This window comes from Haliaeetus leucocephalus, unplaced genomic scaffold (assembly GCF_000737465.1).
Source record: "Haliaeetus leucocephalus isolate CR32 unplaced genomic scaffold, Haliaeetus_leucocephalus-4.0 Scaffold1, whole genome shotgun sequence".
NCBI lineage: Eukaryota > Metazoa > Chordata > Aves > Accipitriformes > Accipitridae > Haliaeetus > Haliaeetus leucocephalus.
The window spans coordinates 15,836,158-15,850,509 of NW_010972437.1; the positions used below are offsets into that span (position 1 = coordinate 15,836,158).

The 14,352-nt window shown below is 39.1% G+C and overlaps 1 protein-coding gene across 3 annotated transcripts in view; it reads left to right on the forward strand.

The window, feature by feature from the left end:
• The first annotated feature begins 280 nt into the window (after positions 1-280).
• IFIH1 (interferon induced with helicase C domain 1) overlaps positions 281-14,352 on the forward strand; it is a 29,254-nt gene continuing 15,182 nt past the window's right edge. Inside the window, exons 1-4 of one of the 3 annotated variants that reach the window (XM_010567601.1) lie at positions 281-849; positions 2,666-2,822; positions 5,084-5,260; positions 11,086-11,166. In XM_010567601.1, coding sequence (XP_010565903.1) covers positions 400-849; positions 2,666-2,822; positions 5,084-5,260; positions 11,086-11,166 — 865 coding nt within the window. In that variant the 5' untranslated portion in view covers positions 281-399. The remainder of the gene's footprint in view (positions 850-2,665; positions 2,823-5,083; positions 5,261-11,085; positions 11,167-14,352) is intronic. The other 2 variants (XM_010567591.1, XM_010567582.1) reach the window with 2 other exon arrangements.

The following is a 14,352-nucleotide window of genomic DNA, read 5'->3' on the forward strand; positions in this document are numbered from 1 at the left end:
ACTCATGGTTCCTGTTAAAGGTTCCCTTTCAAATATTCAGGAGTAACACCGAGTCGTGTGCCCTTCCCGCCGGGTGCCGGGCGCGGCCCCCCCCGCTGCTGCCGCCGCCGCCGCGTCGCGGCAGGCCCGTGCCGGCACACACCGAACTCGCAAACGAAACCGAAACCGGCGCCGGGGCCGGGATAAAGCGGGGCAGGGCCGGCCGGGCGGCAGCCTCAGGAGGCGCCGAGCGGGACGCGGGACGAGCTCCTCGCTGACGCCGAGCCGGACCCCCGCCTCCGGCGACCCCGGCCGCCCCTGCAGGCACACCCACACCTCCCCCAGCCCTCCCCGTGCCCACCGCCGTCCTCCAGCGGGCAGCAGAGGCGTCCCGGAGCGGCGGGCGCCGGCAGCGCGGCGATGGCAGCGGAGACCCGAGACGAGCGCTTCCTCTACATGATCTCCTGCTTCAGGCCGCGGCTGAAGCAGGTCATCCGCGTGCAGCCGGTGCTGGACCGGCTTCCCTCGCTGAGCGCGGAGGAGAGGGAGAAGGTGCGGGCGGCCGCCCTGCAGCGGGGCGAGGTGGAGGGGGCGGAGGAGCTGCTGCGGGCCGTGGAGCGGGGGCCCCGCGGGTGCGGCTGGTTCCACGAGTTCCTGCAGGCGCTGGAGCACGGCGGCTGCAGCCTGGCCGCCTGCTACGTGAACCCCAGCCTCAGCCAGCTGCCCTCGCCGGCCGAGGAGGCCGACCACGACCTCTGCGTGCACTTGGTGCAGCTGCTCCACAGCACGCTGGTGGATAAAATGCAGACCATGCAGGTGGCCGAGAAGTGCTTGCAGATGGGCATCTTCCAGGACGAGGACCTGGATCGGGTAAGTGGCCCATCTGCCAGGCCAGGCGCCAGGCAGCGCCACAGACACTGGCCACCCCCGAGAGCTGTGGGGTACGTGGGAAGCCGTAACTAGAAATGGCCTCGTAAGTGCAAAAATGAAAGGGGACTACCCAAGCTTGGGGGAGAAGAGAAATGATGCTCCAAGTAAGCTGACGAAGACTGTTGGCAATGGGCCAGCAGGTGGGATGTCAGCTGAGAACCAGGGAAAGAAAAACGCCATGAACGGAGGGTTAGACTAAGCCAGCGTCTAAGTGGAAAGAGTATGGCTGTCTTTACTGTTACTTACCATTTTGCCACAGACTTTAGGCTCAGAAGATCACTAAGTGTCTTCTGGCCCCTGAACCATACCCCGAAGTAGTGATGGCCTGTAAAGTCCTAGAGAATACTTGAGTTAAAATAAAGCAAGACCTTCCCTCCCCTTTTGTGCCATAGGTTCAATAAGGAGTATCATACTAGACGGTGAAGCAGAGCAGAAATACCAGTTTGACAAGAAAGAGAGAGTGTTAACCTTTGATGAAAACATTTGCCAGTGTTTACTCCATTTGGCTAAGAATGACTTGCCTGGACTAGTGTGCAACTTACTTAGAACCCCCAAAAATGGATACCCTGAAACAGTGTTAGAAGAAGAAAGTAAAATAATACTTGCCATAGCAATAAGGGAAAGACTGGCAAACTGAGGGTAGAACTACATCATATTTGCACCCTGAGCTTTTCCATCCACTTTCTAGGTAGTTTAATGTTCCATCTCAGTTAAATGACAATCTTATATGTAATTTCGTTTGGTGACTGTCAGGTAGCAGTAAGGGCCAGCTGTACCCTAGTGGATGGGGAGCTGAGCTTGGTTAACACAGCAGGCAGAGGCAGGGGCCTTTTAGGAGGTTATGGCTCCATTTCCTGATAATGGGTTCACATGTTCCCCTGGGTCATCTTTTTGCTGCTGGTATTTCCCTTAAGCCCTTCATTACCCATCACAATCCCGCTAGTTTCAACTCCAACGGCACTTAGGCTCTCTTAATGTGCTTCTATATTCCTTTTTGTTTGCCTCTTCCTACCCTCACTTCCCATGCACTTCCTTTTAGTGTTCAATCTCAGTCAGGAGTTCCTGCTGCTATGCCTGCCCATTTTCTTGCATATTGGGATGGGTGATTGCTGAGCCTCGAGAAAATTGCCCTTGAGGACTGAACACCTGTCTCGGGCTGCTTTGCTTTTGGGATGGTCATCTTGTTCCTCATGTGATCACACGTCAAGTTCTGCTAATGAAAGCCTGGGGATACTTTTCCATAGCTTCTTTGAAGGCAATAGCCACTTTCCAGAGGCTTAGCTATTGTATCTTTAAGTGGGAATTGAGATGATGAAGCCAGAGTTTAGGAAGGGAAATGTTCCGTGTTACAGATTAAGTCTGAGCTCTGGTAAGCTGTATGACATCACTTCTCCTTAATCAAGGTTGGCTACTCCCTAAACCAGTATGAACACCAATTATTATTCCACAATAATAATAATTATTATTAGATAGTGATTATTATTATAACCATTGTCCAGTACTACCAGTCTCTTCAGTTAAATTTCAGGTTTTGTAAGTTTTATATATCCTTCCTGAAACCATATGGGATAAACATGAGGTTGGACAAAATTCCAAGAGTGAGTCTCTTTTGATGAGTGGCAGGCCCACTTTATATCTGTAAGTATGTTTTAATGATGACAGGGAAATGCTCTTCTACCTACACTATTCTTACTAACTTCCCTGAACCATTTTCAAAGTCTGTCTCAGGATTGGGTTTGTTTTCTATTTTCACCAGATCCACACTGTTACTGACAATCGTGGGAACAGAGATGGTGCAAGGGAGCTACTGAGCAGAATAGTGCATAAGAAAGATTGGTTCTCTCCTTTTTTGATTGCTCTGCGTGAAACCCAGCATGGAGGCCTTGCAGATGATTTAAGCGGAAATACAGGAGGTAATCATCTTATTTCACTAGTACTAATGTGTGGGGTTTTAATATATCTTTTTTTTTGTACCGTTACTTAAGAAACAATGCAGGGTTCTCACCGTATTGATTTTGCTGTGACACTGAGACTAATGCTTTCACTTATCTGGGAATTTCAAAATCAAGTTAGTTAACAGCTTATTCAATAGATTCTTAAACACTAACAATCCTTATTAAGCAATATCAGAATTACAATAATATGTATGTAGTTGTAATTAAACTGAATCCTTACCATTTATAACCCATTGGTTTTCAATGTGATGTTTTTATAATAATTCATAAAAAAATATTCTGAAGATTAATTTGAACAAACAAACCAAACATTTCCTGGATTTCTCCTTCAACACAAGAGCTAGTGTTTCCTTTATAGAATGGTTTACAAATATATGCAGCATTTTAAAGTACATTGCAGTTGAGGATAAGACAGTCATAAGTCTCAAGACATTGTATAAAATTTACTATAAGTAGCAGAATAAACTAGTAAAGAGATTATTTACAGAAATGAAGTGAAAAGAACTATAGGTTTTCAGCTACTACTTTTTATTCCTATACAATGATTATGATATTGTAAAATTATCCCAGTGCTCCCCTGGATTCTAAAATATGGAAAAGGAAGCAGCCCCCAAATACTCTATCCCTCATTTTTTACTGGGCTCCACATATGTTTTATAAGATTTTTAAGACTAAATTTTTTTAACAGATTTCCCATTTAGCAGCTTCAGCCTTCTCGCTTCAGGAGCTCACCAGAACTATATCTCTGTACTTTTAGTTGCTGCATATGGGACAATGCATTAAGATTGGGATAAAAGGCGCATGAAGGTGTCTCTTCCAGTTGAGGACGGGAATCAACCTGTCTTCTGCCAGACACGGATAAGCAGCTGCCATATTTGAGTGTGCAGTTCAAAAGTCTTTGAGTGTTCCAGTCTGCAGGACAAGGGCAACCAAGTTAGAGCCTCAGAAGATAGTTCTGAGTGAAGTTCAGATGCTGGGAATAGCTGAGGTCAGCTACTGTGATCCTAATTTTCATTTTGTGTTGCAGCTTTGTCAGGCTTAAATTCTTGTCTTCGTTACTTTACTGTCAGTAAGGTAAACAAAGTAATAAATATTTAGCAAATATGCAAATAATTAATTTTTTTTCATATTTTTATTTTCAGTTCTTTTCAAACTTTGCATTTCTGAATTTTCAGTATAGTGCAGACCATATAGGGTAAAACTTAAGTTTAATTCAGTTGTTTAATGCAATACTGAATGAATGCATTTATTCCACAGTTTCTCAGTAATCTTGAGCAATGCAGGCCCTAAAGGAAACTGTATGGATTAATATGTAAAGCGTAAATTGTGTTGCTCTTACCAGAGGATAAGAAATTTTCCATGTACGCAGTCCTGTACGTGTGTAGATATGTAAAGTGTACGATTGTTGTAGCATCCACTGATAAAAGGTCATAGACAAGAAACACTAAGAACAGGTTCATTGGGTACCTGGGAAGGAGAAGAGTGGTGCTTCATTTTATTACTCCAGGTTGATCCTCAGTGATTTGTTACAGTAAAATACATTGTTATTAGCAGACACCTACACACAGACATTGAGAACTTTATAAAAAATAAATCTTGAAGTAAATTAAATCTATTAATTTCTTTAAATTTAATTTCTAATTGCGGAGTAATTTAGTTCCAAATCTGGAAAACCCTGGAATGTGGTCTTACACAGTTTTTTGTGAAAAACGTTTATAAGTTATTGAACAGCATTTTTTGCCTTTGGAGCATGCCTAGTTCTGCATGAGTCTAATAAAAATAAAAGAACAGAGAAGTCAAAGGGAAATGATTTCCTTATTTGAAATAAGACAAAGAAGTGGAAGGAAAGAAAACATTCTGTGAATGCTCTCTCAGGTTTTCTATTTTATGGGCAAGTTTTCTAGTCCTGCTGTAAGGTACATCCATTTATGAGCTTACAGGACCAATGGAATTGAGAAGGTAGGAAACATGGTTTAGTCCACAAATTCAATATTCAGATCTTTATAGTGACTGCAAATATTTGAGATTTATGACCAACAACTTTCTTAATATTTATAAAAACATCAAAATTCCAAGCTATAATGTTTAAGTCAAGACCAAGACCATTTGTTATGCCATTATGAGCATGATGAATACAGGTTAGTTCTATGTTTTCCGTGCTCCACGCTAAAAGGAATGAAATGTTTTATAGTGCCTTGGAATTTCTACTTATTTTCTAGGAACAGAGAATAGACAAGATGGGATGAAGAACAGTACAAATGAAGAAACAGAAGTTATAAGCCAACCAGGATATGCCGTAGTAGAGGATTTGAAACAGCAAGAAAACGTGAATGAAAGTTTCAGCAGTGAGAACAGTGTATTGGAAGCATGTATTGGAACGAATTCTGTAGTTTCAGGTATGTCCACTAACTGGTATTTTGTGCTGGTACCAGTTAACTTTAGTAACTGCAAGTAACTGAGGGAACGTTCTTGGTGCATTAGCTCCCAACTTGCTCAGAAATTCAGGAACATATGGTACTGTTGAGGTGAAGGGAATGCATGGAAAAAGTAATTCTTAATTTTTCGGAAGCAGTAAATTCTATTTCTTCCTATGAATTAAGAGCAATAGCAATTCTAAGGGTCAGATCTACAAATTTGTTCAGTTCAAAGAGTTGCTCTAGGACAAGAATATGTCATCATACTTGAACTAATTAATCTGAAAGGTGAGAGCTGGTTCAGAAACCAATTTGCTAGCACAGTGCAGAATGGTTTAGGAGGTAAATGGCCAAAAAACCTGTAGCACACTGTGCAGCCTTCATGTAGACATGTTCTGTATCCTGGGTGTAATGATGGTGCTTTATCTACCATGGGCTGCTTGATTTTCTTATAATTAAGAAACATTAATGATCTTCCTTTCCTCTTAAATAGCACTTTAACAACTTTGTATTATTATTTTTTTAATTTACTGTGTGAAGAAATGAGTCATTTTCAAACATATTAATATTTTTAATTATCAATATTAAGTTATTAAATGAATACTTTATTTCAGACCTGTTCATGGTAGGTTTATACTATCCAATGAAAACATTAGGTTTACAATTGACAACTCCTCCCAGTGTTGACAAAGTTTAAATCAAGAGGAATGTTTCTGTACCACTATAACTGCAGCTGTATTAAGTACTTCTTTCTACAAGGTTGGTAATTCTATATTGAAAAACATTTTTGGTTTTGGCAAGTCCTTTAGCGATGTCCAACAAGTAAATTTTCTGTTTATTTTAAGAATTTATATTTACAGAGCATCCAACAACCTTTGTCACATCACATGCTCAGAAGTACATTTTTTAGTACAAATGTTTAGAAATTGTTGTGGCCTGTTCATATGGATCCACTTTTAAAAACATGCCTTGGGACCTGATTATGAACAACAGCAATTACCAGCAACAATTCCCAGACATAGCTGGGAACCAATGATTTAAACATATGCTGTATGATTAAGGAACCATTCATATGTGTTACAAGTTCAGATGGAGCTCAAACAATAGTTACAACTGAGATAAATCATGCCTGAAATTATTTTAGTGGGCTTACTCAGCCAAAGGAGTAAGACTGCTAAGGCTGCTCTTTTTTTATCAAATATGAATAAATTTAAAAAAAAAAAAATTGGCTCTGAAAACTGCAGCCTTTCAGTGTGCAACAGTAGTAGCCTATTTCTCATTTAGCATGATATTAACAGCATATCACAATGTTTTGTAGCAAGTAGTGAATTATTAACTACAGCAAAAATATCAACTTGGTTTTCCTGGATTAGAACGTAATTTGGCAGTATACAGAAGAGGTGCCAGATATTTAATGATGATTCAGAATGGATCAGACTGAGTTATCCTCACTCTTAGGGTCCTTTCAAGGCAAGGCTGAGACTCTTAATTGTAGCCTTGAAGGTACAACCGAGGGTGGGTTTTCACTGCTGTTAGCCTGATCTTCTACTTGACTCTTGTCAAGTTGAGGGTTACAGGTAACTAGATCTATTCGCTATTAACTGGCCTGCCGTAAGCTAATTCTGGCCTGAAAACTGTGGTCTTCTCAGCACTGAACAGTACTGAAATTAATAGATGGGGTATTAGCAGTTTGTGCAGTTGGGTGGATCTGTTCAGTGAAATGGTGCTAAGGGTGTACCTACTACATGAATTCTGGCAGTTTGGTTCAGATCGACTTCAGTCTGGTGTGAACTGTGTGCCTGCAAGTTGCCGGAACACATCTCATTTGGTTTCAGCTGACAGGAGTTCTTCTGATTCAAGCCAGCTCTGTGATATGAACCAAAGTATTATAAGTGGGAACAATTGACAGATTCACTGTAAACATGCACTTCTGAGTAGAGCTAAACCAGCAGTGTAGATGCAACATAGCAAGGGCTGCCAGCAGACAGTGCTGCATGAAGATGGCTGTAGAAGAACTGACTCACATTCAGCCATCTTGAAGTGCAGTAAGCTTTGATCTCTATGCACTTGTACACACAGACTTATCCAAACTCAAGTCTTTTTCCATTTCCATCATTTCTCATGATCTCATAAGACTGTTATTTTTAGATGAGGCAGCTGAAAATACAACTGGAGCCCAGACTCTACTTCCAAGTAGGCTGGGAACCCACTTAATTTGCAATTTGATGCTGTCAAGTATTGTCAGTTTTGCAGTACACTCCTACCGTTCCTTCATATATTGAGGACAAATTTCAAGGAGAAAAAAGCTTTTTCAAGTCACTTGAAATTACTGCAATTTGCATTGTATCTAAAGCCTCCCTCCTTTGACCCTTTTTTGGAGTAGCTGAAACAGAGGGAGTCAGAAGGTATGAGGGCAGTAGGGTCATAAAGACAAAGCAGAAATAGATCATTTAGCCTAAGAGAAAACTGAAGAGAAATTGTGCATGCAAAAACACAGATGAGAAACTGCACACACAAAAAACAACACAAAAGCCATAAGTTTGCAAGGTCAGAAGTGAACACTTGGATTAAGGCTACAGTTACCTGTATAAACAACAATTTAAATAAATAGCAGCTCTGTTTTTCAAGGCCGGTTTCATAAAAAAAAACAACTTGACTGGAACAAATAATTACACTGTAATTAACTGGAGATTTCAATAATATCTCACAAAATGGCCCTTAATGCTTTAGGTTAGAAAAACTGCCCATTAATTTGAAAGTAGGACCAATTTCAATAGCCTGTTTATATTTTGGTCTTTCATATATATTTTCCGATGTTTGAAACTTACTCTATGACATAATGTAGCACAGGACAGGAAAGAAAGACTTTTTAAACTAATGTTTCATAGATCCTTTTTTTTTTAATTGCATTCCATTGTCTTTATACTTACTAGTCAGTGCAAAGTGACTGAAAATCTTTCTGTGGAATATGCTGCATTACAATGTGCAAGTAGCACTGTGGTAAGGAAAGACTAGTGAAAGTGGTAAAAACAGCTATTAGAATATCAACTCTTTTATCTTCATTGTTTTGGAAAGGCTTACTGTTTTTATTTTTAAATAATTCAAGAAAGTTGCCATGGTTGTAAAAGGAGAACATTATTCACCTTTGTCATGGTTTAATCCTCACCAGCAACTAAGCACCATGCAGCCGCTCACTCACTTCCCCCCCACCCAGTGGGATGGGAGAGAGAATTGGGAAGAAAAAAAAAAAAGGTAAAAGTTGTGGGTTGAGATAAGAACAGTTTAATAGAACAGAAAGGAAGAAACTAATAATGGTAATAGTGGCAATAATAAAATAACAATAATAATAACAAAAGGATTGGAATATACAAAACAAGTGATACACAAGGCGATGGCTCACCATTCCCTGACCAATGCCCAGTTAGTTCCCGAGCAGCGATATCCCCCCAGCCCCACTCCTCCCAGTTTATATACTAGACATTACATCACATGGTATGGAATATCCCCTTGGCCAGTTTGGGTCAGCTGCCCTGGCTGTGTCCCTTGCCAACTTCTTGTGCCCCTCCAACCTTCTTGCTGGCTGGGCATGAGAAGCTGAAAAATCCTTAACTTATTATAAACACTACTTAACACACTGATGTTTTCAGTGGTTGCTATCAACATTCTTCTCATACTAAATCCAAAACATAACACTATACCAGCTACTAGAAGGAAAATTAACTCTGTCCCAGCTGAAACCAGGACAACCTTTTCTTTGGAAGACAAGTATTTTGCATTTCACTTCACCACTGACGTTTTCTGTTGAGAGATTCATTTGTAATACATACTGCACATTGTAATTCAGATAGTTATGTACAGAACACTTTGCAAATGCATATTCTCTGCTGCATATACATCTTTCAGTAGGCTATTTTAGATGGGAGACCACATGGAATAGATACATAGAATTTTAATTTTGTTCTCTCTTTCCTATCAGCATGGATTCCTAGAAAGTGAAAACAAGAGATAGCAGTGTCATCTTCATAGCTGGAATTTCCACTAATGCTACTTAATAGTTTGTCACAGGTCTTTGAACACAGATTATAACTGGTGAGGTTTTCTTCTTTTTTCAGGGCATTGTTGTCTTTTAATATGATATTAAAGGCATGCTATTATATAATGATAGGGAAATTTTATATAAATTAGGCTTCTGCTGTGAATATATTTTTTAAGTAAGTGCCCTTCTGTTGATTGCATTGATTTCTAGGAGACTAGGCTTTTAATTTAGGCACTTAAAGTCTTTAGTGCCCTTGCCCATCTTAACACTTCCTACAGATGGTGTTGATTCATAGCTGGATCAGAATTTGAGGTCTGCATGGTAGAAATTATGAAGACTGTAGGACAGCAAGACAGATGTTTGCATCACTTTCCATGGTTATGTTAGAAAAACTAAAAGTAAAGACTTAAACAAATATCTGACTCCTAGTGGTAGCTAAAGTAGCTTCATTTCAATTGTCTGTATTATACTCATTCTGTGAAATAGCAGAATAGTTCTGTCATTCATTCATCTTTCAAGGAGAGCAAAACTTGCATAAAGGGAAGTCAAAGCTTCATATTTTTACTGAATGCAGAGTAGATTTAATTTCCACCCCACTTACCAAGATTTTGTAGTGTATATTTCAGGAGTACCATTCTAAGACACTGTAACTTCCATTCAGTTCTAAACTCTCATTCACAGCATCTATTTTGCTTCATGAATTATTTGTTGGGGACAATATGGATATGGACCATAATGGGATATTCACTGGAAAAAACTATGAAAAACTTGATAGGACAAGTTCAGTAGCTAATTAAGGAAAACTTAGGTCAACACTATTATTCTGACTGATTTCTTATGCACACCATGAGCTTAGTTGCAGAGTGCCGCAGGTAAGCTGACAGTGCAGGGTGAGGCTGTTTGCAGCAGATTTTTCCAGAAAAACTGTGTATCTGTTTAGATATTAAAAGGACTGAGTTTTGCAAAATCTAGCTATATAAATTACACTTGTGACTGTAAAAACAGTCAGTGTAATACATTGATTGCCCAGCAGAGGGAGAGCTTAACATGAGAATATCTACAGTAAACTTGCCAGATTTCTGTGGCAGGGTCCAAGTCTTCTATTGGGTGTAACAGGATTGTCGGTCTCTGCTTTTACTTGCAAACAGTTTGGAAAATTTAATAATTCCTCTCTGCTTTTATTTACCTGGGAACTATGGTTTACTCTTTTCGTGTTACATGAAGAAGCCCTTTTGAAAAAAAAAAAAAAAAATCACAGTTCAGGTTTTGATTTTCTTCTACTACAGATATAACTCACATGGCTTACAGGGAGTAAAAGAGAATGTCTTCAGTTTGCCAACAGCGCTGTGTATCCAGTAGACCAACGTGGTTTTCTTTCTTTTTTTTTCGGCTCTTCACCCCTCTGAAAAGATACAGTAAAATAGGACTAGAGGGGATCATGCAGGCAGTTATGTCTGGACCCTTACTTTCAAGCAAACAGAGCATACATGCCTGACAACAATAAATCATGACCCATATTGCTTATCTCTGCTATGTTTTGGACTTTCATCTTCCACTCCATATTTTCTCCCTTAAGAAAATGAATTATATTGCTCACAGTTTTTTTCTTTACCTAAGAAGTTTAATAAAGGAAATTGTACCTCAGCCACCCCTGCCAGACATTTGTCTAGCCTATTTTAACAACTTAGGGAGAGAGAAAACAATATGCTTTTGCTATTTATATTCGTATAGCAAATATACTATACTACATTTGTTTGTGTTTTTCATTTAGAGTCAGATGTCTCCATAGGAGATAGAAGTGTCAGTAACATGAATGAAAACCTAGGACAGAGCTGCACAACCAGTGATTCAGGTGTGTTTCCCTTCTGTTATTTAGTAATTGCAAAATAAGCTCTGGAGGGTCAGCACTCTGTGAATGGTCTAGAACAAAAATCAGTGGAAGGCTTTCACTGTGAACTCTAGCGCACAATATTTAGGTGCCAGAATTCCTCTTACTTTGTTGGAAAACAGATGCCATTTTTATGGGTCTGTACTTAAGTCCCTGCCCCAAAAGAGTTGATTTACTGAGATTGTCTGAATTGGTCTCTAGACATCATCATCATACAAAATGGTCCGTGATGTGTGATGCAGAATGATAGAATCACATAGGCTGGAAGGGACTTCCTGAAGTCATCCAGTGCAGTCACCTGTACAAATATTTATAATGCTGCCACATACATGTCCTTCTTTTGCTCCCAGAGAGGAGCTAGATTGTGTCTGGCCCGTGCATGGGGTGAGAGGGAATGGGACATGCTTTAGAGGCATCTAAGGGTGAGGAGAAGCATTTCCAGGGTACCTGCAGAACAGTAATGAAGATCCACTTTGGACTGAAGTAATTTAGTAGCCCTATTTGTAAAAGCAACATAATCAGTGGAGGTTACTATCTGAAGACCTTTGCAAATCTCACATTTAAACATATGTGCAAGTTCAAAATATAGTTTTAAACTAAGTATTGGACTGTGTTTACATAATACTTTGCCGACAGATATGAACTTTCTATGTATATACTCTGATCCCAATTAAACACTGCTGTTGTAAAAGACATCCCTTTTTTTTTCCTTCTTTTTTTTAATCTTAGACCTCAGGCAGAACGAATTTCCAGCTCTCCACCATGGTGAACAGCCTGTGTTTACCTACACAGAATTCTAGAAGAACAAGTTACATTTTGGAATCTAGCCTTTATAAAGTTTGTGCTGGGACTGTGTCTTGTACAAGGACTAGAAACAATCTGGGTACCTTTCAGGCCAGCTCTGCCTAATAAAGCTAGTATTAGATCAGTAAAGTCAATGTAAATGTTATATCTCATATGCCTGCAAAGTGTTTACTATAAACACTTTAAAATAGTTTCAAGCTTTTAAAATATTAAAATCCATGTATTTTGTAAGTACACAAAAAATTCAGGATAGCTCAGGTCTAAATTGCTGCCCTATAGCTAGGATTTTAGTCTATGTATTGCTGACTCTGAAGAATATACTTTGCACTTCTGCATCAACTGAGGTGACTCATCAGTCACATTGTATTTTTTTCCTCACTGTGTCATGTGAAATGTCTGGGCACAGAAACTTCTCTGCTGTGTGGACAGTCACATTATATCAGTTGGTGAGGCTGATACAGGCTGCTGGTATGTGGCAGCACATATAAATATATGGCCTGATCCTTTAAGATTGCTGAAAAATCTCCCATTAAGTAAACTGGGCATTAGCTATGTCCAGTAGTCCAGCAGAAAAAAATAAATCACTACAGTTATGTGAAGAATGCAGAATAGATGTTTTTTCCCAATGTTTACTTGTCATATGTTCTGTTTTCATGTGGGCTTTAAAAACAACTAGTTACAATGTTTTAAAAAACATTTGTGCTTTTTAATCATGCCTAGTAAACTCAGTGAGAGCAACTATGAGGAAAAAAAGCTAAGGAGATACAGATGTGCTTTGTGATCTTTTTGGATTTTATAATTTGAAATTTTGCAGTAAGGCTGTTGTATTAACAGAGATGTTTGCGTAGAGTGTCTTAATGCACTGACGTGACTTGGATTTTAATGCAAAGAATCATGTGGATTTAGTCGCAGTTTTCTGTGCAAGGATCATTTTTCATTTAAGAAAAAATGGTGGAATTAGGACAATAGAAGAATAATTATCATGTTTCTTTTAGCCCAGAGCAATGATTCATATGAGCCTTGTACAAAGGCAGACAACTTCCCTAAAGTTATACTGTGCATGATGAAAATTCTTTAATGGAATCATATCCTGTGAAAAGATTCCTGTATTAGGCTTTATCTAAACAGGGGCTGAGGAAGGTATGAGAGAGCCAAGTTAAATATTTTTTAGGCCTGGACAGTTAATTGAGGATGTTAAGGAACTGAAATTTAACCAAACAGATGGGTGATAAAGTGCTAGTTTCAGTATGATTAAACTATTGAATTTAGCCAACCAGAAAGCAAACAACGTTCTTCCTCAAAAGAGAGTAGTAGAAGTCAGATAAGTAACAGCAAGTACTCTCTGGTGTGAATTTTCCTGTGTTCCAGGTAGTACTGCACTCACACTAAAAGGCAAAACAAGCAAAAAACACTTAAGAATGGCATTTGGATGTTTCCATCAGCAGTATTTTATCAAGCTTCATTACTTTTTGTTAGTTTAATTTTATTTAATGGAATCAGGGATACTAGAAAAATACACTTATTTTGTGTGTAATGTGTCAGTGATAATAAAATCCTCATGATTTTTCATTTAATGATATCATCAGGAAGTAAAACTACAGGGTTTTTTCCCTCATTTTTAGTCTGGTAGAATGAGTTTGTGCCTTTTCTTCACTGAGAACAGTTAATACTTGAAGGGTGATTTAAACATACCTGTAGGAAAAAAAAAAAAAAAGCCCAAAATTCCACTGAAATAAATCCTTCTGATACTAATATATATAATTTCTGACTTCCCAAATATATGTAAACTCAAGAGACTTGATTTGCTTTTCTTACTGCCTGAAATAATGCAACAGCATTTTCCCACTTTTAACTTTTGAATGTTGTTTGTTTCATCTGTGAGCCATAGATCTGAACTCTCTGCCATTGCATTTTATATGATAGATGGAAGGTTTTGGCCTTCAGGTGGCAAATGTGTATGGCTTTTTAGTGAACAGCTCAATTGCATTATGTATGAGTCAGTCTGGAAGCAGCGCAGTCTACCATGAATAGGTGTGATACATTCTGCAGTTAGCTCTATCTTGTATGGGCAATTGCATTTTCTTATCTATTTGATCTATATACTTTATAGCCCCCTTCATCATTTTTTAAGTGGTCCCTATCTCTTTTTCTTTCTATGGCTCCATCCTTTTTTTCATCCTTTGGGAAGTATTTAAAACGGTAGCTCACTTGCAACCAAATAAATTTGAGTACTGATGAAAGAGAACATCACATAAGATTGGCTAGATTATAAATACTGCAGCTCTGAACACAACCTTTGCTGGTCCCAGTGCTACTGAACTGTATCATTTGAATTCATACATAGTA